Source organism: Daucus carota, chromosome 7 (genome assembly GCF_001625215.2).
Source record: "Daucus carota subsp. sativus chromosome 7, DH1 v3.0, whole genome shotgun sequence".
Lineage (NCBI taxonomy): Eukaryota > Viridiplantae > Streptophyta > Magnoliopsida > Apiales > Apiaceae > Daucus > Daucus carota.
In genome coordinates this window covers 30,019,537-30,043,455 of record NC_030387.2, presented here as the reverse complement: position 1 = coordinate 30,043,455, position 23,919 = coordinate 30,019,537, and the positions used below count along the sequence as shown (strand labels likewise).

At 33.7% G+C, this 23,919-nt stretch overlaps 3 protein-coding genes and 1 long non-coding RNA gene across 11 annotated transcripts; 3 read left to right on the top strand and 1 right to left on the bottom strand.

Moving 5' to 3' along the window:
* Window positions 1-3,476: 3,476 nt before the first annotated feature.
* Window positions 3,477-8,138, top strand: LOC108193280 (SNF1-related protein kinase regulatory subunit beta-2). Its single transcript, XM_017359875.2, has 4 exons — window positions 3,477-3,948; window positions 4,566-4,744; window positions 4,831-4,993; window positions 7,657-8,138. The coding sequence occupies exons 1-4, from the start codon at window positions 3,781-3,783 to the stop codon at window positions 7,978-7,980; spliced, it is 834 nt and encodes a 277-aa protein (XP_017215364.1). The 5' UTR covers window positions 3,477-3,780; the 3' UTR covers window positions 7,981-8,138.
* A 2,705-nt stretch (window positions 8,139-10,843) lies between these two features.
* Window positions 10,844-12,104, bottom strand: LOC108194897 (ras-related protein RABA4d). Its single transcript, XM_017361836.2, has 2 exons — window positions 11,878-12,104; window positions 10,844-11,301 (listed from the first exon to the last, which is right to left on the bottom strand). Exons 1-2 carry the CDS (start codon window positions 12,102-12,104, stop codon window positions 10,863-10,865), a joined length of 666 nt encoding a protein of 221 aa, XP_017217325.1. The 3' UTR covers window positions 10,844-10,862.
* A 1,434-nt stretch (window positions 12,105-13,538) lies between these two features.
* Window positions 13,539-14,597, top strand: LOC108195697 (hevamine-A). Its single transcript, XM_017362671.2, has one exon. The coding sequence runs from the start codon at window positions 13,587-13,589 to the stop codon at window positions 14,481-14,483; it is 897 nt and encodes a 298-aa protein (XP_017218160.1). The 5' UTR covers window positions 13,539-13,586; the 3' UTR covers window positions 14,484-14,597.
* Window positions 14,598-15,510: 913 nt separating this feature from the next.
* LOC108194296 (uncharacterized) lies at window positions 15,511-20,633 on the top strand. Of its 8 annotated transcripts, none has more exons than XR_010285327.1 (8): window positions 15,577-16,082; window positions 16,134-16,176; window positions 16,427-16,544; window positions 16,663-16,729; window positions 16,843-17,027; window positions 17,111-17,203; window positions 17,316-17,517; window positions 17,588-20,633. It is a non-coding gene; the product is annotated as an uncharacterized LOC108194296 (long non-coding RNA). The 8 variants fall into 8 exon arrangements; XR_010285324.1 differs by having other exon boundaries at window positions 15,578-16,082; window positions 16,427-16,536; window positions 16,663-16,826; window positions 16,911-17,027; XR_010285323.1 differs by having other exon boundaries at window positions 15,580-16,082; window positions 16,427-16,536.
* Window positions 20,634-23,919: the final 3,286 nt, after the last annotated feature.

The following is a 23,919-nucleotide window of genomic DNA, read 5'->3' as shown; positions in this document are numbered from 1 at the left end:
AAAAACACTCCTGCGGTACCAATTCTAATATTAACAGTGCAACCTAAAAAGCAACTAAAATAACAAACTCAAAAGCAACCTTCATAATTTTCTCATTTATAAAACAACTAACCCTAACCCCCTCAATCAACTAAAAATCTCCCCTCAATCTCGTATCATATATCGACATAGAGCCGTCATCGAAGCTAGCGTGAAGGTTCCACGGGAACGACGAGTCGAGCGAGACGAAGGAGAGGAAAGTGACGGTGGAAGTGAGGTCGTTCAAAGAGCCGATTTCGGAGGTGGAAAAGTCGTAGATTTTGATGTTGTCATCAGAGCCGCCGGAGATGGATCGGCGACGGATTTGATGGGGGTAGATGTGGGAGGGGAAGGAGAAGAGGGGGTTTAGGGTTAGGGGAGGAGACAGAGACTCGGTGCTTGTGTCAATAGATTTCATCACTTCACTCATCTTTTTTTTTTTCTCTTTTTTTCGCTCTTTATATATATTTCTTGACTTTTGTGTTCAAATAAAATGTAAACAATTGGTCGGGAAGGGGAGTATCATATTTTCTAGAAGATTGGGTTTTAACTTGGGTAGCTCATCGCAAGTCCTTGATGACTTCTGTTTTTTCTCAGACCTCGTATAAAAAATCTAAAATCCTCCAATGTTTGTCTCCTGGAAATACGATCATGCCGTCGTAATTCATAAAATATTAACAGTTTTTTTAGTGTGTACCATATGCACATGCTAAGCGTATAATTTTATGAGTTTGGGAGATTTTGATTGACTCTCATATTTTAATAATGGTGGACCCCCTACAAATACAACAACCACACCAATCAAAATCTCTCAAACTTATCAAATTCCGCGCTTAGCATTAGTATGTGCCCATAGACACACAGTAGACAAACTCAAATATTAAATATATACTTTAAATTATAATGATCACCTGTAGTAATAATATTTAGATTTGAACCAAATGAACGCAATTCGCAAGTGACTGATATGTTTATTTTCTCAAGGCACACGAAACAACAAAATACTTAAATTGCATTAATATTTTAAATAAAGAAATTCTTTTCACTGGCAGGTCCACAAAAAAGTTAAGAAAAAATGAAATTTACTTTAATAATGGACCCCGAATATATAATAAAAGCTAAAGCTTTGAGCCCACGGGAAATAGACAAGCAAAAATTTCTCTGGTTATGAGAGCAATTGATAATTAATAACTATATACAAAAATGTTGTGCAGGTTGACGAAGACACATAACAACTGACAATAATTTGATGTGAGAATCAAGATTCGATTGAATTTGTCATAATCATATACCACGACTGTATATGGAGTATTACATTGTTTTTTACCATCTTCTTTTAAATATTTTAGCCACACATTTTTTAATGTAATTTGACTATTTGAGTAGACTTTACTCCTCAGTCCCGAGGCATGTGTTCGGTATCTAACGCCTTGCTCCGAGTTAGGGAGGAAAACGAGTAAAAATAACTAAGTTATATAGTTTTCACTCCTATTTGCACTCTCGAAATTTTTTAAAAGTAAGAAAACAAGTGAATTACTCAAAAAAAAAAAAAAAGAAAACAAGTGAAAGTGAATATAAATATATAGCGGGTTAATTATCTAGTTGGTCACTGAAGTTGGATTAATGTATCAAATTGGTCACTGAACTCAAAACGGTATCAAGATGGTCACTGAAGTGGCCATAAATATCAAACAAATACCTTAAAATATAAGTTCAAGCAGTAAAAATATTATTTATAAAGTTTTACACATTATTTTTGAATGTTATCAAAACCAAGTAAAAGGTTATGACTTCTAATATTTATGATAATATATTTAGATTTTATCAAGTTTATTTATTATTTATTTTTAATTAAAACAAAGAAAATAACTATATAATAAAATATAAATAATAAATAAACTTGATAAAATATAAATATATCATTTTAAATACTAGAAATCATAACTTTTTAGTTGGTTGTGGTAACATTTAAAAATAATGTGTAAAACTTTATAAATAATATTTTTACTACTTGAACTCATATTTCAAGGTACTTGTTTGATATATTTAGTGACTTTAGTGACCATCTTGATACCGTTTTGAGTTCAGTGACCAACTTGATACATTAAGTCCACTTCAGTGACCAATTTGATAATTAACCCTAAATATAGCATACTTTCACTCAAAAATGGGATGAAAGTGAATGCAAATTTGCTATCATTTCTTTTCTCGAAAACTCGGGAGCGCCTAGGTTCACCGGACAAACTCATCTGATTCAAATGCTTAAATTGGGACGGACGCAGTGATCCAATTGGTATGGCTTTAATATTAAAATAATATTTTTTATTATTAATATTTTTTTTTACAATTTAAACTTATATGCCTTACAAATTAGTATGTGTTCTAATACTCTTTGAATGAGCCAGAGTCGAACCGGGTATCCCAACAGAGGATAAACCCACCACTGGCCTATCCAATCGTGCTCATTATTAATATATTTTTATTATTAGATTCATAAAATGACTTATGAATTTTCAATTATTTAGTTAATAATGGTACGTAATCAATTATTATATAGAATAAACGTTATGTAACGAGAATAACATATTTCATCAAAATTTATATAAAAATACAGCAGATAATTTTATGATATCATTGTGTAGTTATTTTTTATTTTCAACGGTACGATCATATGTATTGATTGTGTATGATCGTTTTGTACATTTTTTTTACTTATAATATCCTCTATATTAAGTAAAATTAAAAAAATATATATATTAGATTAGATTTCAGCCTGCAAAATAATTTTATATCTGAATTTTTGAGCAAAAATAGATGCAAAAGCTTTTGAATCATGAAAAACAAAGTGAAAAATGATATCTTGTTCACTTTTACTCGATTTTACATCACTTAAGTGTTTATTATATTTATGTTTCGCACATATGTCGAATATAAAATATGTTTTATAGTTTTCAATTATTCTATAACATTTTAATTAATTTTCTTTAACATAATATAATATTAATATTCCAATTCGGAGCAATAGTATGTATCAATGATCTTTTATATATTAGTTAATAAAATGATTGTATTTTCACTAATTAAATACTACTTCCATCTCAAATTAGATGTCCCCGTTGACTTTGGGCACGTAACTTTAGGTGCATTGACCGTCTACTTCCGAAATTTATTTTTTTATTTTTTCTTTTATAAATGAAAATTTCATATTTTAATTTTTATTTGCAAAAATAAAATTTTAAAAATAAGTCACGTATCTATGCGGTCAATGAACCTTAAATTGTGTGCCCAAAGTCAACGGGGCCATCTAATTTGGGATGGAACGAGTATAATTTTAGTGTTATTTACGTATGTTATTTTAGTTTTTATATGTAATTTCACTGAACTTAATGACCCTAATCATAGTACAACTATAGTTATTTACTTCCAAATCCAAACTCATTGGACTTTAACAGCATCACAACATTTTCACCTTGTCAAATTTCCCTTTTATATAACTCAACTCAACCCCTTCTCTCTCTCCTCTACATTTTCTAAATCCAAGAAAACCACTTTTCTTTAATCTTTATACAACTCTAGTATAATTAATTTCCAAGATTTATATATAATGACATCTATACACACACCACATGTATCTATATCACTTGCAAGAGTGCAATAATAATCAATTGATCTGTTGGGTAGAATCTTAGTGGAGAGATTCTAACTGGGTAAAGGTTCTTTTTTTATCTTGGGTGTTTTGTAAATTGCAAGAGAGATATAATAATGGGAAATGTGAATGGTAGAGAAGATAGTGGGACCCTTGATAGCCCATCTGGAGGTGGTGATATGGCAGATGAAGATGGTGGTGTTCTTGCTGATGGTGAATTTATGGGCCCTTCTCCTCCTTCTAGCCCTAGGGCTGCTCAATCCCCGTTGATGTTCACTCCACAGGTTTATATATAATTTCAATTGTTACCCTTTATTATATGTGTGATTTTACAATTACCCTTGATTTTTGCTTGTTTCTTCACCTTTTTGAGTGTAAAGTTTCAATTTTTTTTTATGTTTTTGCTTGATTATGCTAAAGTGCTTGAACTATTGTTTTTTTAAATTATTTTTTTGAGAGTTTAGTTGATATGGGTAGTTGTGGTTCTTTTAATTATGAAATGAAATATTGGGTTTTGGACTTCTGTGGTGTTAAAGGATGTTATTGGATATGCTGTATTTCTGCTTTATTTTAATGTGTCAAGAAGTGGTCTGTACTTTTGATTTTATAGTTGATTTAATTGAGTAAATTAATCTGAGATTGGAAAAGGTTGCTTTTGATGGGTACAACAACTTTTAGTTCGAAGAAATTTAAGTAGAAAGGTTGCTCGGATGACCTTGATCGGTGTTTTTTGATTCAAAGTGAAAAAGTTTGATAATGCTGAAATATGCCTCTTCTTTATGATGTTTAGGCAAAGTTGCTCCTTTTATTTAATAGTATATGTAGCTTTTGTTATATAATTTATGTAAGATGTACATTCGGATGATTAATGAGGTTGTATTTTTGTTATGCTTTTTATCAGGCCCCTGTGGTTCCTTTGCAAAGACCAGATGAGATGCACATTCCAACCCCTTCATGGATGCAAACTACATCTGGATTTGAAGACATGTCTCATGAACAAGGAATTCCGACAATGATAACATGGAGCTACGATGCCAAGGAAGTGTTTGTGGAGGGATCATGGGATGACTGGAAAACAAGGTATGAACTTATGTTTCCTTTATGGAAAATTAAAGAACTTGAACCTATTTGCTGCAAAGTGACGGCTCTCTTTTTACTGTTATCAGGAAACCGTTGCAAAGATCAGGTAAAGACTTCACTATTATGAAAGTTCTACCGTCAGGTGTTTACCAGTACAGGTTTATTGTTGATGGACAATGGAAGTATGCGCCTGACTTGCCATGGACCCAGGATGATGCAGGCAATTCCTACAACATATTGGATTTGCAAGTAATTTCTAAATTTCTTTCTACTTATTAGTATTAAACATTGTAACCATCCTAGTACCCGGATCGGGTACTATGTGCGCATGGAGCACCTCAATTTGGTAAAGTAAGAGCTTCACTAATCTGATGGCTTTAAAGCTTTAAGATGCATTCCATTTCTGTTCTGCCTTGTACGCCTATATTCATTTTGGTCAATTTTGGAGTATATTGCTAGTGTTTTATTATACAATAAAAAACTACTTGGAGCACTCCTTTGCATTGTAGTTCTTGCTAAGCGGCCTAGTTTGTTCAAAACTAGAGGATCACAGCATATCAAATGATGGAATAATGATGTTAAGCCATTACTCGTATACACATTTGTTTTTGTTATGCTTGTGAAATTATATAGGGATGTTCAAGACAAGTTTGAGTTCGACATGAGATGCACACACATTAGCAAAGACAGATATGATTGTTTCAACTACAAGCATTAAGCATATTAATTCTATGGAAAAAATGAAAATTCCAAAATGGTCTGGAATCTATTTCAAATTCTTTAGCCTATAGACCTAAAGCGAGCATTTTGTAACACTTGTCTGGAGCCTTAGTATAACCAAATCAAAACCTCCTTCTAAGATTATTTAAATAGAACTCAGTAATGGAGGATAACCTAGTACAAGTGATAAGTAATTCACTCCTCTAATTTTAAACAAATGCTTTGGCAACTGTAGGCTGACTTTCTTTGATCAAGTTCATCACTGAGGTCACAATCTCCATATTTTAGGCTAGTTATTGTTTATGATTACTAAGCTTCTGCGAATAACGTTTAATTCTTTATTTCTTACTGCCTTCTATAAAAAAATACGTCAAATTAACTTACACATGTCCGATGCTTGCTCAAAGGGAATTCTTACAACCAGCTCTCAAACTTCTTACCATTTTAGTACTGTAACTCTCTTGATGACTTTCATCATCTTTTAGAATGGTGTTATTTTCAAATTTTCTAGTTTTGTCTTGATCTAGTTCTCTTGTTCTGTTTTGATACAAATTTTAGAATCTTCTAGTCAACAGTGAACAGATTGAATATTCCTATGTCCTGGAGTATCACATGCTTAGATGTAGGATTCAATGATGCAGTGCATATATTATTTGCTGATTTTATGGGTTGCATTTCTGGTGTAGATGTCCAATTTTTATATATTGGTACATACCTTAAAACAACAATTATATCAGTGCATGTACAAGACAGTTTTGTGGTTTACGTCTATCTTTATATTATTTATCTAGTTATGCATGTGGTTTTAAGTTGTTTTCTAGTATAATGCTGATTTTGATGTGGCAATCGGGAATGTCTTAAACCTATCCCTTGTGCCCTGGTTATTACACGCTCAATATCCACTGTGCTAATTGACCTGATCAATTATGTTTTGGATAGAGTAATAGCTACCAATACCATAAGTTCATTCCAGATCCCTGACTTTGGCACCCATGACCCACCGATGCACAAGAGGTACACTGCACACGGGAAAAATAAATAGACTATACTTTGGTAGTAGTTCCCTAACATGTCAGGCTGTCTGACTGTTTTGTATGTCACAAGGGCATTGTAATTTGTAATCATCAAAATTAAGTATTTAGATCAAGTCCTAAATTGGTCTTGCTTGATTTGTTATGGTCCTGGATGTAATGCCCTTTCAGTAACTAACTGTTTATATAGTATTCATAAATCATACCTTATTTCAACTATTATTGGCTGTATTTTAGTAGGAACCAATTACAAAATTGTCACAGTATTACATGAATACATGATTACGTCATTTTTGTCCGCCTTTCAAGAATAGCGATACTATATGCTCAAATGCATCATTAATGTCTTGGAATAGTGGCACTAAACACTGTACCTGCAAAAATTGAAATCACATGTCATGTTAGACATGATTACATAGTATCAGTATGTACATGTATTCACCCCCTTTTCCCAATTCCATCACTTTCTACTAAAGGCAGTGATTTGCCCACTAAATTTTTCACAAATTTAATTTGTACTCCCTCGATTCCAAAATAATAGTCGCTTTGACTTTTTGCACATATTTTGAGGTGCATAAAAAACATATTTCTAAATATTATTTTTCAAATTTTCTTTTTTGAATAAATATAAGGATGTTAAACTTTTATTTAAAAAAAGAAAAATTCAAAAATAATGTATAGAAGCATGTTTTTTTTACACCTTAAACTACGTGCACAAAGTCAAAGTGACTATTATTTTGGAATGGAGGGAGTAATTTTTTTCTACACTTGGCATGTAGTTTCTTTTCATCCCCATCTTTCCTTCTCATTATTATTTGTTCCATTTCCACTTCATTCTACCCCTTGTGACTGAACACAAATTTAATTTTTTTAAAGTAGCGGTGGTTAAACACTGCCCATGTCTTGACTCGCGTGATTCGTGAATGCTTCCTGACAAGGAAATATTATTTTTTTCGGCAACGTTTGCTTATGTGGAGGATGACCAGGCAGATTTTGTACTCTCTTTGTTTTTTTAATGTTATTTATGTTAAATATTTAGCTTACTGACATTTGATTAGGCTTCTTCCCTGTATGTACCATGCTACTGGCTTAGCATCATCTTAGTAAATGACTACCTGATGGTCCTGTTTTTTTATTGATGCAATGTTTATATTTATGTAGGAATACGTTCCTGAGGATATTGAAAGCATAGCTGGTTTTGAACCTCCACAGTCCCCAGATTCAAGCTACAGCAACATGCAGCTTGGTGCAGAAGACTTTGCAAAGGAGCCCCCATTAGTTCCTCCTCATCTACAAATGACTTTGCTTAACGTTCCATCTTACCACATGGAGATTCCACCACCTTCAAGACCTCAGCATGTAGTGCTTAACCATCTTTACATGCAGAAAGGGAGGGCTAGCCCATCGGTGGTGGCACTAGGCTCTACACATCGTTTTTTGTCCAAGTATGTAACGGTTGTACTCTACAAATCCACACAAAGGTGACAATAAAGCATACATTGTATGTCCATCAGCGTTCTTTGAGATCCTATATGTGGAATCGGCAAAAATATTGTAAACTCGTGTCTTTGGCTTTAACCAACTTTGATAGAGCAATTAGTTTGATCAATAATTTGATCGGCACAATACACATAATTTCATATTGTTTTGTGTTGGTTAAAAGCTCGCTATCATGAAGGTGAAGAAACCGTATAGATGCTTTTCGGAAAAAAAAAAACCCATCTAGGTGATCTTGTTGCATTGAGTTATTTTCTTTTAATTGGCAAATGACAATGGTAGGAGAGTAATATTGGTTTTGGTTAAATTAGGAATTGACCTTTATAGATTATAGTTTTACACAGGGGGTAGTCTTTTTGAAACATACCTTCTTCAAGCTCATCCAGTTTTTGTAATTTCAAAATTTCAAGCACTAATATTATGTGAGAACTTAGAAATTTTGATTTGTGTTTAGAGAGCTAGAACAGCCCTCCAGATTCAGGCCAAACAAATTGTTAAATTGTCCATAATAAGTTGCTTTGCGAAGTTGAAACTTGTATAGCAACACGGGTCTTGATTCCAAGAGATGAAACTCCCAGATTTATTTGTTCCACTTCGATATTATAAAAGGTTGAATTAACTTTAATCTCATTCAGCTAGCCAAATTATGCAGCAGACTGATAATGTAAGAACAGAACAAAATAACCTAAACTGGTAGTTATCACTTATCAGCACCTTGGTACTAACATTAGCAACGCGGTTTAAGCAGGAAAAATATATTATGAAGAGCAAAAAATAATTGTGGTCAAGAAACAGAAAATAACAGAACCATACAAAGTTTCTGTACAATCCTACTGAACCAAACAACCGCTTCGGTCCAATCAGACCCCAAATAACAGAGGCATCAAAGGTGACTCGGAATTTGTGACAAGTCCGAGGGCTGTCTGGATGTAGCGATTCTGTATCACAGAGATCCTTAATGTTCTCTAACATTCACCAAGAGACTGCAAGATTGACAGAGCAACCAACTAGAGTGCTCACTAGCGGTGTACATGCATCGTGGTGGTATCTTCATGCAGTGCCCTAGTTTAAGGTCAGATAAGAATGAGAGAGCATGGGTAGTGCTGATTCGTCCGTATAATTTGAGAATCAAGTTAGCAATAGGTTTTCCAGGTAGAAGCTACAGAAATAATGAATCAGGCAATTATGTCATATCCAGGTTGCTGCAAAATTGTCAAAAGTTCTAATTATACCAGTATAAGAGTGACAAAACCATGCCCCCGCTAATAATATAAGGTACCACTGCTGAGGCACTCCTTTGTAACTTCTCATCAACTTCATATTGATATCTACTTTGGCATTTTTCACTGCAGACCTGCTCTGATTCCATATATCCCTGAAAAAACGGACACCATGAATGTAGTCACCTGCTTAAATATGATCCAAAATATTGCTCGTGCTAAAGCTGTATCATCTTTTAAGCCTCAGATACCATTTCTTTAATTAAAAAAACCTTGGAGGCTATTGAAGCATAATATCTTAAAATTAGATAAGTGTGTCTGACATTCGGAATCATAACTAAGTGCATACCTGCCATTAAATAGTGCTACGTGGGTTAGGGTTGCAGTAAATCTTAAGAATCCAGCTCCAATTGAGAGGGCAGATAGAGGGCTCAGATACAGCTTGCTATACTTCTCATAAGCAGAAATGTTGAGATTAAACTGAATCTTGGTAGTACCATATTTGTGCCCAGAAGCAGTAAAACGCTTGTTAGAAAATATGGGAAATCTCTGCACATCAAAAGTGTCAAAAGTATCATCCTTGGCTCTTGAAAGATACACTGGTAACAAGGCACTTACTAAATCTATATAATATAATAAAAGTTTAGCACAAATTATCATAGAAATTCACAGGAAACTTAATAACACAAGGCACTAAAAACATATAAACTGAAATTTTAGCACTAATCATGAAAAAATCACAGAGGACCGATGAATCAAGGCAATTGTAATCATAAACATAACATTAGCAATTTAGCACATGGTATCAAAGAGAAATATATAAAAACTCGTTAGAATGAAATTCAGAGGGACACAGAGCTGAACAGAGAAACCTGTGCCACAATCGAAGGCCACCATCTCAACTGGATCAATTAATAAGTACCTTCTCAACACACCAGCCCACCCATAACCAACAATCTACATATCAATTGCAATAATCCATTTTCATAAATATCAGATTACATCAATAATAGAAGTAATCACAAAAGCTCAAGACGAATATAAAAAAACATAATAAAGAGAATTAGTCCAATTCACTACTAAAATTAAATGACTGCATATAAATAATTTAAAATTTGAAATTAGATAATTAAAGGGCAAGGAGTGGTACCTGAGCGGTAAGGACAAGGATGATGGCACAAGGAAAACTCATGGACTGTTTATAATAAAGCTTTCATAATAGTATTAACACAATGAATAAGCATCACCAGTTAGGCACTGTAAAGTTTTCAAGAATGGTACTAGACTACTATGAACAAAAGGGCAAAGGACAGAAGAAGGTAACTTAAACTCTCGCCTTCAGTTAATTGTAGTCGTTCAGAAAGGACGTAAATTCCATCTAGGGAATTATAAGCTCTAACTTCTCCATTTATCTACTTAGAAGATAAATCTGCAGTTGCTGAAATGGGAAGGTATTGTTTGAAAACATTCCAACATATAGCATCATAAACATTGAATGTAGCACCTTACTCATGCACATTGTTCCTATAAATAACAATATTCTCTTTATACATACACAATAACTTTCCGTTTAGACAATAGTTTCCTAAGCCAAGACACATACATATATTCCCAGAGAGGAACAAGACGCATTGTAGAAAAAGAAGATTACTAGGCGCAACAACCACCACCAATCATTCCACTAGAATTTGACTCCTGGCCAGGGACGACTAATTTAGTCCCCTTGAGAGACACGGCCTTATAGTCTATATCTTTAGCGGCAAGGGATTTCTTACTTATGATCCTATATATCTCTTTCAGAACCGTCAAAAATACAGCCTCAACATTAGTTGCTTCGAGGGCTGATGTCTCCATAAAACATAAGTTTTCTTTATCAGCAAACTCCTGGGCATCCTCAATTGGTACTGCTCTAAGACTTCCCAAGTCACTCTTGTTGCCAATGAGCATGATCATAATGTTCTTGTCAGCACGCCCCCTTAATTCCTCAAGCCAATTAGCGATGTGCTCAAATGTCTGACGCTTTGTCATGTCATACACTAAGATTGCCCCCACTGCCCCTCGGTAATATGCACTAGTTACTGCTCTATACCTGAAATCACAAATATGCTCAATCGCGTATCTTACATATTCAACTTAATTTGTTTATTGATCAGATAAATTCTTGTTTAAAGTTGAATTAGTATAGCAGTTATACAGAATGACAAAAAAGAACACATAAAGAAATTAGATTAATGTTCAGCTGATTTAAACGCTATTTTGATTACAGGAACCTTAATGTAGAGTGTCCAATTACTGAAGCAACTGGTAACAAATTTAAGGGGGAAAATATAAGGAAGATAAATATATGATAAGCATTTTCTGATCTAGTATGTTTTATGTTTATAACCACATCATATGATCTTCTACATTTCTTTGAAATGAACTACGACCGTAAAGCACAAATATTTGTCAAAAAAGGATCCAGGCCATGCCTAATTAGGAACTGCTACTATCATTTTATCTAAATTGCATGGTATAAAAATCTGAATGTGTACACCTAATCGTCTATAGAAACCATCATAGACTCACATTAATGCAAGGTGAAACAACAACAGACATATTTGATTATATGATTATTCACAAAAGTAAATTCATAAAAATAAGCATGAATAACAGAAATGCATACCGTTCTTGGCCAGCAGTGTCCCAAATCTGGGCCTTGACGACTTTATGGTCAAGTATAAGGGTCTTGGTCTGGAATTCAACCCCGATCGTTGCTTTTGAATCTATAGTAAATTCATTCCTAGCAAACCTAGACAACAGCTGTGATTTCCCAACTGCAGAGTCCCCTATTAGGACAACCTTGAATACATAATCAATCTTTGTATCATAATCATTATTTGAATTCGACATCTCACCCTTCACACAATGTCGGGTAATTTAATCAAATATCAAACCTCAAAAATGAAATAGTTTCATCATTAGGTAACATCTATAGCACAGACCAATCTTGTTCATGCATGCAAGTCTTAATGTAAAAGATCTTAGTGTAATGATCAAAATATATGTGTGCATGCGTAATTTTTTTTTTTTTTTTTTTGGTGTTTGATTTGCGGTAAAATCAGAATAGCAATGGGTATTATGTTAAAGATCTGCAGGGAACAACAACAGGATCTGCAGGATTTGAGTGGATTTTCTGAGGAGGTAAAATGGAAGAAAAGAATGAATGTTGGAGAACAAGTACATAAAAAAATTCAGGGAAAAGTTAATTATAATTACACTATAAAAGTTATTTATGATATTTTAGTTGAAATAATTATTTTCAAGTGCACCGCTAAAGTTTCATAGTAATATGTTGTGAATGCTAAATATTTTTTAGTATTTTAGATGATAAAATAAAAATAATACTATAATATATTTTCTAACATTTCTTATATATATTAAATATATAACAATTGTAATTAACTAAAAGAACAACAAAAATAAAGAGTTGACCTTGTAATTGTATAATAGTAGATACCACATATAAAGAAGTTACTGGAACATTTTATCCTAAACAATTTTTATGATATATATAAAGGCCAACATTACATAGATTTACTCTTTATATGGAGTTATCCATTGCAAATCATCAATTTTACTATAATCTTTATTATAGAATACATATAAAACGTGATTCTAATATAAAATATTATAAAATAGATCTATTTTAAGTAATCTGACACTTAAAATTTGATTAAAAAAATATATTTTCGAAACTGATTCTACAACATATTATTCTGTTATGGAAACATGTTGAGATATTGCATAATTTTAGATGATCTTTGGAATAAAAAAATTGTATAATTTTGTTTTCGGTTTAATAATCAAAATTTGCAATTATATTCTATAAAATATATAATAGAATATATATTATGTATATATTTATAATGGTGTGCTAGGTAATTATTTTGGTATGATACAGAGTGGTACAGCCAGAATCCTTTATCATAGTTTATCTCTTGGATTCGAACTCCGCGTTCCATCGGCCAAGGTTACTAAAAATATACACTATGAGTTTATCTATACAGACAAATTATTTTGATTTTTTTTAGTGTTTTCTTAACTCTTCATGCCGCTTAAAAGTTAAAACCTAAGGATTCCGGGGCCGTCACTTCAAATGTTCGAGACTGATTATAATTAATGTCCTAAGAAAACAGAACACGAATCCACAGGGTGTCATTGTGCAGATGAAGACGTTGTTCGAGTCCAAAATAGAAATGTTCAGACATGTTACTGAATGAATTATACGCTACGCCTTGGAAAGAACGACAAGGTTTTGGTCTTATATATAGCACAGAGAATCACAACACTTAAACACAAACAAAAATAACCACAACATCTATCTCAACTATCATGGCATCTCGTTTAGCAATTTCGCTAGCATTTATTTACTCACTAGTGCTATTTTTCGCGACAAATGCAGATGCTGGCGGCATTTCTATCTACTGGGGTCAAAACGGCCAAGAAGGAACCCTGGCTGAGACTTGTGCCACGGGAAACTACAAATATGTTAACTTGGCCTTTCTTACTACTTTTGGAAACGGCCAAAAGCCCCAGATGAATCTTGCTGGTCACTGCGATCCTTACAGCAATGGCTGCACTAAATTGAGCGCGGACATAAAATCTTGTCAGGCACGAGGAATCAAGGTGATACTTTCTATAGGTGGAGCCTCGGGGAGTTACTCTCTTGCATCTGCTGCAGATGCCCGAGACGTGGCCACTTATATATGGAATAATTTTCTTGGAGGACATTCAGCTTCGCGGCCTCTGGGGAATGCAGTTCTAGACGGTGTTGATTTTGACATTGAAGGAGGAACAAGTGAACACTGGGATGACCTTGCAAGGTATCTTTCTGCGTATAGCAAGCGCGGAAAGAAAGTCTACTTGACTGCAGCTCCTCAGTGCCCTTATCCTGATGCATGGGTTGGAGGTGCCCTTAAGACAGGACTTTTTGATTATGTTTGGGTGCAATTTTACAACAATCCTCCTTGCCAATACTCTTCTGGTGCGGATACTAATCTCGAAGACGCGTGGAAGCAATGGACTAATGATATACCAGCAACCAAGATCTTTCTTGGGTTGCCAGCAGCTCCTGATGCAGCTGGAAGTGGCTTCATTCCGGTGAATGATCTCACTTCTCAAGTGCTTCCAGCAATTAAAGGGTCTTCTAAGTATGGTGGAGTCATGCTCTGGTCCAAGTTCTATGATGATCAAAGTGGTTACAGCGCTTCCATTAAGAATCATGTGTAGAGGTTCGTGAATCTTTGTTCTCGACAAGTCAGTGTCTGTTGGTGATTGAGAGAACTTAAATGTATGCAGAGTATTTACTTTTATCTGGATGGTTAGACTCTGTTTCTATTATTACGTCTTTGTTCTGTTTTACTGGACTACTAGGTGAAGAAACAGACATAACAAATCGCAACTCCACAGTTTTTACACGATACAAAAATACTACAAAAAACATGACACTAAAACTCAATAGTCCAGCTAATAGTGAACAAAAATAAAATATTTGCCACCCCTTTTTTCAACTCACGATATATAACTCCGGAATTTAGCAAGTCCAGCTACGTATTAGGATTTAGAATTATACTCTACTCATTTTGTAAAACATATAGACCTCAATAGTAAACAAAATCGTGTTCTAATAGAGATTTTTAGATTTTTAAGATAATTACTGGTAATTTATATCTCAGTTTTAAAAATAAAATATTTGCCATCCCTTTTTTCAACTCACTAATTTTTACTTCTTGTACTTTTTATCACCACCGTCTACCTATCTTATTTCTAAAGGTATCCTTGTGAGAAAAGGCCTTGATTACATAGTACCTTAAATGTCACTTTTAGGAAAAAAACCTTTGCACTATCACTTAAAACACAACTTCAAGTTGGGTCATCGGAAAAAATACCTGAAACTTAATTATAGTTTGGGAAAACAACCTATGTCTAACATATTTATGACTTAAAAGTTAATTTTCGATTTATTACATCTACATTTTTGTAGCTTGTAAGAGCAAGTCCAATAGGTTACCTATCTCATTAATTATTAATAATATAAAATAATAAATCCTAATGAGTCTTAGTGATTGAGGTAATTTATTTTTAGTGTCAACTCCAGTGATTGAGGTAGTTTATTTTTAGTGTCAACTCCAATAACAATCCCTATATTTGTTCTCTTAAAATTATTTTAATAATAAAATTAAGAGAAAGAATGGGAAAATGAGGGAAAAGACAAAGAAAAAAAAGTGAGAAATGATTATTTTATTCATAAATATAAAATAGGTAATGGCTCGAGGTTACTTATCAAGTTATCTACTTATTCTTAATTCTTAATGATTGCTAGTGTATCTACTTATTCTTAATTCTTAATGATTGCTAGTGAAGGTCCCATTTTTACCCAAAATTTGCCCATGGGTAAAAATAATTTACCCATTCTCCTCACAAAATCAACCCGTTTCTGCACCGGATACTCCACATTCAAAACGGGTAAAATCACATTCAAATTTAAAACAATCAGATATGGTTGCATTAAAACTGGAGTCTGATTTGATTTAAACCAGCACATCCTACGCAAATGAAGGCTAATGGATCCCAGTTATGTCTTCCTCAGCCTAATCAAACAAAGAATACACTATCGATAACAATGGCCAGTCTGAAAAAAACTTGAGAGTGATAATGTACTAATAGAACCACCGCACGTCGTTGAAATTTTTAATATGCTCATGTCTGTTAATGAACTCACAATCTCTGCATGATTGATCTGGAGATTCTTACATTCCACTTCTAGAAACAGTAGCATTACAATGGGCGACCGCCCACTTCGAAAAATTCAGCACGTTTCTAAACAAGGTATGTCTTCCTGTGATTATCTATTTAGTATTATTGACATTTTTTTCACAGGTTTATGAAGGTGATAGTTTAACTCCACTTCCCACAACTCAAGGTTTCAGCACTAATTCATTAGAATTTTATATTATCAAACTTTAGCCATCTGCTTTCCAAGTGTTTGATAAGAATCTTGACATATATTTTTGCTTCCTTTACACATTTAATGTTTTACAAAATTAGTTTAGATCATATGTGTGCAAGAGGCCAGAGAATTGTATGTTTGCACTCAAATTCTTATTTTCACGATTGATATAAATCATTAACTTTTTAATACTTGGCGTAATGTTTGTTAATTTCATGCTTAGGAGGAGACACATCTAATGCCTGAGGATATGGAAGTCCTGTATGTTGGGTCACTAAACGTGGATATTATCCCAATAGAGCAGGATGATGCTGCCCAAGTTCTGTTGGAGAGGTTTAAATGTGTTGCTACTTTTCTTCCCCCAAATCTTTTGGAGAAGTTCTATGACTGCTTTTGCGATTAACAGTTATGGCATGTCTTTCATAATATGCTGACATATAACGCTGATCATGGAAACAGGTTTGGTCGTTCAATGTGGGAAGCCTCTATAGCAGCAAATAAGTTGTTCTTACAGAAAGTGATTGAGGTGATAAATCCAGAAGATGATTTTGTCTGGATTCATGATTATCATTTAATGGCGTTGCCAACTTTTCTAAGGCGTCCATTCAACCGATTGAGGATAGGTTTTTTTCTTCACAGCCCTTTCCTTTCTTCTAAGATTAATAGGATCTTCACAGCCATTTCCTAAGGCGTCCATTCAAAGGCAGGCTCTCGGAACTCTTGATATCAATTCCCGTGTTCTTCAAACACCTGTATTTGTGCATAGATCTGTCCGCAAGGAGAATCAGAATCATCATGTACAACGCAGAATTCTTCCTCTGGAGGTAACCATGCTATCCAAGCATTTTTTTCAATTTAATTATATTATATAACCATCATGGTATGGACTAATTTTTCTTGGAGCCAGGTGTAAACCTTATTGGTCATGGTAATGTTATTGGCAAAACAAACAATGCGAGGATAAAGTTGACATCTACAGATGTTTGTGAAAGTTCAGAGGGTAAGCATGATATTAATGTTGATTAATGTTTAACTCAGTTATTGCACGGACATAAATAAAACTTTAACGTAATTAAAACATATATTATATATTCTGCATCTCCCAAACATAGAGGAAGAGGTCATGGAGGTGATTTTGGCGCTTGGTGTTGGTACAAAACTATAGCACTTCTGGAAGAAAGTGGATTCAAAGTTACTGCTATTGATTTAACTGGCTCAGGCATTAACTCTTTTGATACAAATAACATCTTGAATCTTTCACATTACACAAAGCCGCTTGCTGATTTTCTTGAGAACCTTAATGAAGTGGAGAAGGTTAGATCCTCATATGTACTTTTCACAATTTTTTGTCTTAAATCCATTTACTATTACATCTTTCTTATAGCTCCAAAGCGTCGAGGCCGTGTTCTTAGAAACAACTGATAATGCGTAGTCTACAAATTATAAAGCAAACAGGTGCAGAAGAACGTGAGCAGGGTCTGCTGCCCATTATTTTTGAAATTGAGTTACATGGATCCAAAACCAACGTATAAGGTATACTTTTTACCAAGACACTGGAAATATCTTCTTTGTTGTATTATTTTTAAAATTGAGTTACATGGATCTACCTTGCTTAAAGGTGAATTAGACTAGATCATGTCAATACGCAGTTTATATTTTTTGCAGATTCTTTTGGCTAATCGGATCAAGGTTTAGTCATATCTATGATGTGGTATAGTCATTTTTGGTGGTTAAAGACATGCAAAACCTACAGCTGAATGATATGATGTGTTGCTATTAATGTAGGCTATAAGGTTAGACATGCAAAAAATAAAATAGCTTTTCTTAATTGATATCAGTTTAGATTTGTATTGGATTATGCTTTAGATTTACAGTTAAAAGGTAATACAGATTAGTCTAAAAATAGTGTAATATTCATATAAAGATTAGTCTGCGAAAAGTGTAATATTGCCCGACTATGTTCTGAGGTTTGTGCAGGCCTTTGAAAGGGTTTACTGCCCCCAACAATTTACTAAATGGAACCATTTCAAAATCATTTTACGGACTCGGCGAACCTCATCAGAGTATACTTTTAGTCGGGCACTTAATTAGACTTTTACATGTAAGACAACAAATTTGCAAAATATATACAATAAGGAAAATCAAGCCGTAAGAAAGTATAAAATATGAAAGTCAAGTATAGGTAAATGGTAGTAGGCCTAACGCAGAGAGATTTACAATCCTAGGCGACTGTCTCTGTTCACCAGGACCATATATAGCAGCTTAATAAATTGCACAGGTAGTAAGACTTGATTTGTATTTTTTATAATATAGAGAGTAATTAATATGTATGATTTGCAGTTTTTAAGTCAGGTCCACATGCTAGGTCATATGAGTTCGTGTAGAGATGATCATCAAAGGAGGTAAATGTGAGCCGTAAATTGCAGACAATGATATAGTACTAGGAGTTGGAGCTGCAAGAGGTGTATTCGATAAATGATTCTGAGAGTTGGTTCTCACTATCTTTTAATATAGACATGATACTTTCTAATCATAATTATGTTGATTAAATTCATTAAAACACATTCCAAGTTTTTTTTGTCTATTCCCGGTTACATTCATTGCCGTCACGACAAAGCCTCAAGTATAGATAATTTACAACGAGTTTAAGACAAAAGTCATGTTAAGCTAATGACTACTGCATCGATGTATTGCAGTAGTAAATTACTTTATCCTATATAACTCAATGTTTGATAATATATGTATCGATGACTGTTGCTTTTTCTTTCTCTTTTTTTATATTTTCATAGAAGGCTTAAGGTGGTAATGGCATTAGAAAATGTATGAAGACAAAAGACATAAACAACATATTATGTGAATTAAATTATTAAATTATACTCTTGATTTAGTACGCATCTGGACTCTTTAAAAATTATCACAAAAATTATAGTTTTCGATCTGCTCTTTGGTCTTTGGATAAACAGTTTATAACTGTAATTCACTGCCCTTATGTGGTTTGAGATTCTACAGTCCTTAAAAGGCATAAGCTTTGATTTTTAACGCAATTACTGATGCAGAGAAATCAGGCAGTGAGGTTTTCATTTGGGAGATGTTTTGCACAGTGAGTTGTTGGTCTTTATTTAATAGTTGTTCACTACTGATCCTTGGCCATGGGAGTTCCTTTTCTGTTGGGCAGCTATTTTGCAATAAGTATGCGCATAGGAACTGCAATTGTGTTTGATTGGGAAAAGCTTAAACCAAGAAAGGCGGAGCTGATGGTTCCAACAGTCGCTTCAGGGCTAATATGTGAAGAGGGACTCTGGATCCTCCCATCCTCCATTCTTGCTTTGGCAAAGATAAAGCCTCCTATCTGCATGACATTCCTAGCTTCTTAAGTACAACACCAAGTTTAGTAGTTTGAATACTTGAGTAGATAAGGTGTCCATTAAAGTCTGACTCCTAAACCCCTCTGTTTTGATAAGTGTTCTTTACATAAAATGTTTTGGAAGATGGCTTTGTTCCTAACTGCATGATGTAAAATAGCATAATATATTACATTGGCTGTCTATACTGAAATGTGCAGAAGTAGAAGTCTGATTGTGTCTTCGTTCTCCTTCACGCACAACGTCTTCGGGTTATATCTTCGCCCAATATTTACACGAATTAGTGTTTATAGCGGATTTTTTGGGCTAAAATTAGACGTGTCTTATTCATTTACATCTTTTTGGATGTATTTAGTTTTACATGATCTTTTTATCTTTATCTTTATAAGTCAATAAAACAAGTTTAAGATCGTTATAACTCTGTTAAACTGAATAGAGCTTGTAACAAAACCTCTGACTTCCCAAAACCCCCCCTTTAGTTTCAGATTCTCGTCTGAACTGAGCTCAACTCGTTCCCCTTCACATGCCCAAGTCCAAAGAACCTGCTCGCCGTGACACGCATATTTAGCGCGCAAACCAATTCTTTCTTTTCTCTTTATGTATGTACCAAGTACAATACAATTATTAGGATTCAAAATTTTCTTTTGGATTAAAAGTAATATACTTTTGCAGCGAGAAACAAAGACGTTGGATCTGAGATTCAATTCATCGGAACATGGGGAATACGATGACTAGAAGATATTGCTACATGATTATTGATCGATGTTTTAACATGTTTTTTTAGCTTTTTGTCATTTTATGAATGTTTTTTGTGTGTATTCACACCACAATCAAGGTACGCTATTTTAAACTTTTGAAGATTCGTTATTGTTATATTGATTTTGTAGGGTTTTATGTTTATAAGTGTTAGATGTAGACGTGAATTTTGACAGTCTTGAATTCATGTATCTGCTACTTGTTATTTTTTCTCGATCACTTTGTTATGAGATGTTGAAGACTAGTACTATAGTTGTTTTGGTTAATCGCCATAGTCTTTTGAAGGATTATTTCTTGTTTAAAAGTTTAAGTTTCTTGTACACTAACTTTTGCTAGTTTACACTTTAAGATTATTATTTGTTTTTATTAATATTTGATTGGTTTTGTGATTATTTGTTGTTTCTTTTTCTTCTAATTTCTCTAATGAAATGTGTGAAAAAAATTTAGTCAATGTTGGTTCGTTGGTATAGTTCGTCAAGTTTATTTGCAATTGTGTTTTTTGAGTTTGTAAGAGTTAGAGTTTGTATATCGTTACTGTTAGTGACAAAAGTGCTTCAATGTTGATGAGATGGTGCTATCACTTACTGTGATTTTGAAATAATATATTATTAAATAATTCTCTTGCATGATTTAAGGTTTGTTTGGTATAATTGGTGCCATTTTTAATTTTATTTAATTGGCTTTAATTGTAGTAAATGATGTATTTAATTTTAGCTATATTAAATCTCTAGCTGACTTGCTTAATTTGTGCTAATTTTTGAATTTTATTTGACTTGTTTGATTGATGCTGATTTTTGAATTTTTGTTTACCGAGTAAATGCTAATAAATATATTTTCTAAATGTTTTAAATTCATTAATTTTATTTGACCGTAATGAATTCGTATTATGGTGAGATATTACATTAAGTAGTGATTGACTCTTTTAAATTGAATTGATTGATGTCATAATTTTTTTATTAATGATTTAATTGTTTTTGTGCCTTGATTGAGGCGAATTTGTACCATTCATGGGTGGCCATAAATGATGGCGTATATTTTGGCTTGTAAGAAGCAATCAAATATATTTAATTATTTTAGTGTCTAACCAAAGATTCTTCTTTGGTTAGACTTTATTCTAATTTTTCAACTTCAGAAATATAAACACACACTTCTATAATACTTAATTATTAGATATATTATCCTTTATATTTTTTAACTTATATAATTTTGTATATGAACTTATCTTTTTTTTTTTTCGTGTGTTTTTTTGCAGGATCCTTGGGAGGTGTTAAATGGGTATTTTCCTATCAGACATTAAAGCATTATTATCTAAGCGTCCGGAGATATCTTTGCATGTCTTTCGGTTAGATGATAATCTTTTCTGAATGAATGAAATTCCCTGTAGTGGCTTATTGTATCTCGAGATACAACTCATCTACGAGTATGTAGACCCTGACAAAAAAAAAAAAGAAGTTTAAGATCGTTACAAGTCTTTTTAGTTGTTATTCAAACAGGGGTTAATTATTACCACTTTATATATCATTATTATTATAAAGTAGGACGCTAAATATATTAATCTTTATACATATCTTGAGGATCGGTGGTCTCAGTTAAAATGCTTCTTTCTCTGTTTTTTAGATACTTCCTCCATCCAAAAATAGTAGTTCTTTTTTATTTTAAAGACTATTTTAAGATATTCAATTTGAATAACAGTTAGGTGTTTCACCCGATTTTAAGTTTACACCCAAAAAAATAATTAATCAATTGTACTATTTTCAAACAAATTTACACTTACGTCGTTTTTGTAAAATCTAAAATCACCCTTTTTTAAACCGTAAGGATGAATAACACAATTTATTGCTCGATTTGACATTTTTCTCCAATAATTTACCATCCTACGAATTTAATCACGCTAATAAAATTAATCAACTTATTCGAGGGTCCCCGCACGCGTAGCGCGGGCAAAATTCCCTAGTAAATAAGTAATGGCTAAGAGATTTGAGTTTGTGCTAGTGATTTAGGTAACTATTAGGACAGTGTTGGAGTACATTTTTTTGACACAGTACCTAAATGTGAGTTTAACACATGATATAGGTAACCTATTGCACTTGCTCTAAGTTCCTGGACAAACAGGCTCGTGCTAGAATGCTGGTTTGAACACGTGGGTCGGTTGGTCGACTCTGAGTGAAAAACTTTCACGCTAGTGACAACTGACAATACACTCTAGTACATGGACCAATATGGCTCGAACGTATGGTCCATGAAAGTTGGGTGCCACAAATCTGACGTAAATCTTGAATTTTTGTGCTGAAAAGATGATAATGTAATAAAATGGGTGCAGATGTCAGGCGGAATGGTTTGGTATATGCATTTCAGTTTCAAGTTTCAACACGCAAGTTTCTTCGGTATTTTCGTCTGTTATAAAAGTAGTTAGACATGATTAATCACCGATTAATCCTTGTTTAATAGCTCGTTTAATTGATTAAATCTCTGATTAATCATCGATCAATTCAATTAATCCCCGATTGATTCAATAAATCTCCGACTAATCCTTCAACTGTGACTACACCAATTAAGTCCGATTTCTGTTTTTAACGATAATGGTATATCAGAAATGTAATCTAAACTGAAGAACACATTAAGAAGGGAGCTTGTATTACTGTATATCAGAAACTGTATTGAATATCAAGCTTAAGAGAAAACTGTACATATGGTTCTATTTATATAGAGATGAACAGAACCTACTAGAGACTCCTAGACTATTTACATACATGAATGTATCTATACATTTTGTAACAAACTAGTAACGAACTACTCTATGAGATCGTGGCCTGTATGCTGAGGTGGAGCTGTGCTAGCTGTCCTGTTGTTAGCTGTCACTGTCACCTTGCACATGCTTGCTGAAGTTGCTTGTGTATCATTAACATCCCCCCTCAAGTTGGGAGTGGCAAACATGTTGCAAACACCCAACTTGGAAATGAGATAGGCAAGCTGATAAGAAGGTAAAGCTTTGGTGAATATGTCAGCAGGCTGCTCAGACGTCTGAACATGTGTAGTAGTAATAACACCTAACTGCAGAAGCTCACGCACCAGATGACAAACAATGTCTATATGCTTTGTTCGCTCATGATAGACAGGGTTGGAAGCAATATAAAGAGCAGAGCGACTATCACATGCTAGAGCAACTGGTGTAAGGTTGTAGTATCCAAATGTCTTGAACAGAGCTAGTAACCACTTAATTTCACAACACGTGTCTGCCATACAGCGATATTCAACCTCAGCTGAAGACCTGGAGACGGTGTGCTGTTTCTTGCACTTCCAAGAAATGACAGTATTGCCAAACAAAACACAATACCCAGTCAAGGATTGACGAGTTTGATGGCAACCTCCCCAATCAGAATCACCAGAAAGCATGCAGAGAAGGCTTGGCATTTCGAGCAAAGAACAACCCTTGTCCTGGAGACTGTTTTAAGTAACGAACCACCTTGTAAGCTGCTGTCAAATGATCACAACGTGGCTTAGAAATAAACTGTGATAAGACCTGAACCGAGTATGAGAGATCAGGACGCGTAACAGTCAGGTAAATTAGACGCCCAACCAGACGCCGGAACAAGAATAT

Coding starts and splice junctions, on each gene's coding strand:
- LOC108193280 (XM_017359875.2), top strand. CDS start 3,781: ATGGGAAATGTGAATGGTAGAGAAGATAGTGGGACCCTTGATAGCCCA. Junction 3,949..4,565: donor CGTTGATGTTCACTCCACAG/GTTTATATATAA, acceptor GCTTTTTATCAG/GCCCCTGTGGTTCCTTTGCA. Junction 4,745..4,830: donor TGGGATGACTGGAAAACAAG/GTATGAACTTAT, acceptor TACTGTTATCAG/GAAACCGTTGCAAAGATCAG.
- LOC108194897 (XM_017361836.2), bottom strand. CDS start 12,104: ATGTCGAATTCAAATAATGATTATGATACAAAGATTGATTATGTATTC. Junction 11,302..11,877: donor GACACTGCTGGCCAAGAACG/GTATGCATTTCT, acceptor TTGTGATTTCAG/GTATAGAGCAGTAACTAGTG.
- LOC108195697 (XM_017362671.2), top strand. CDS start 13,587: ATGGCATCTCGTTTAGCAATTTCGCTAGCATTTATTTACTCACTAGTG.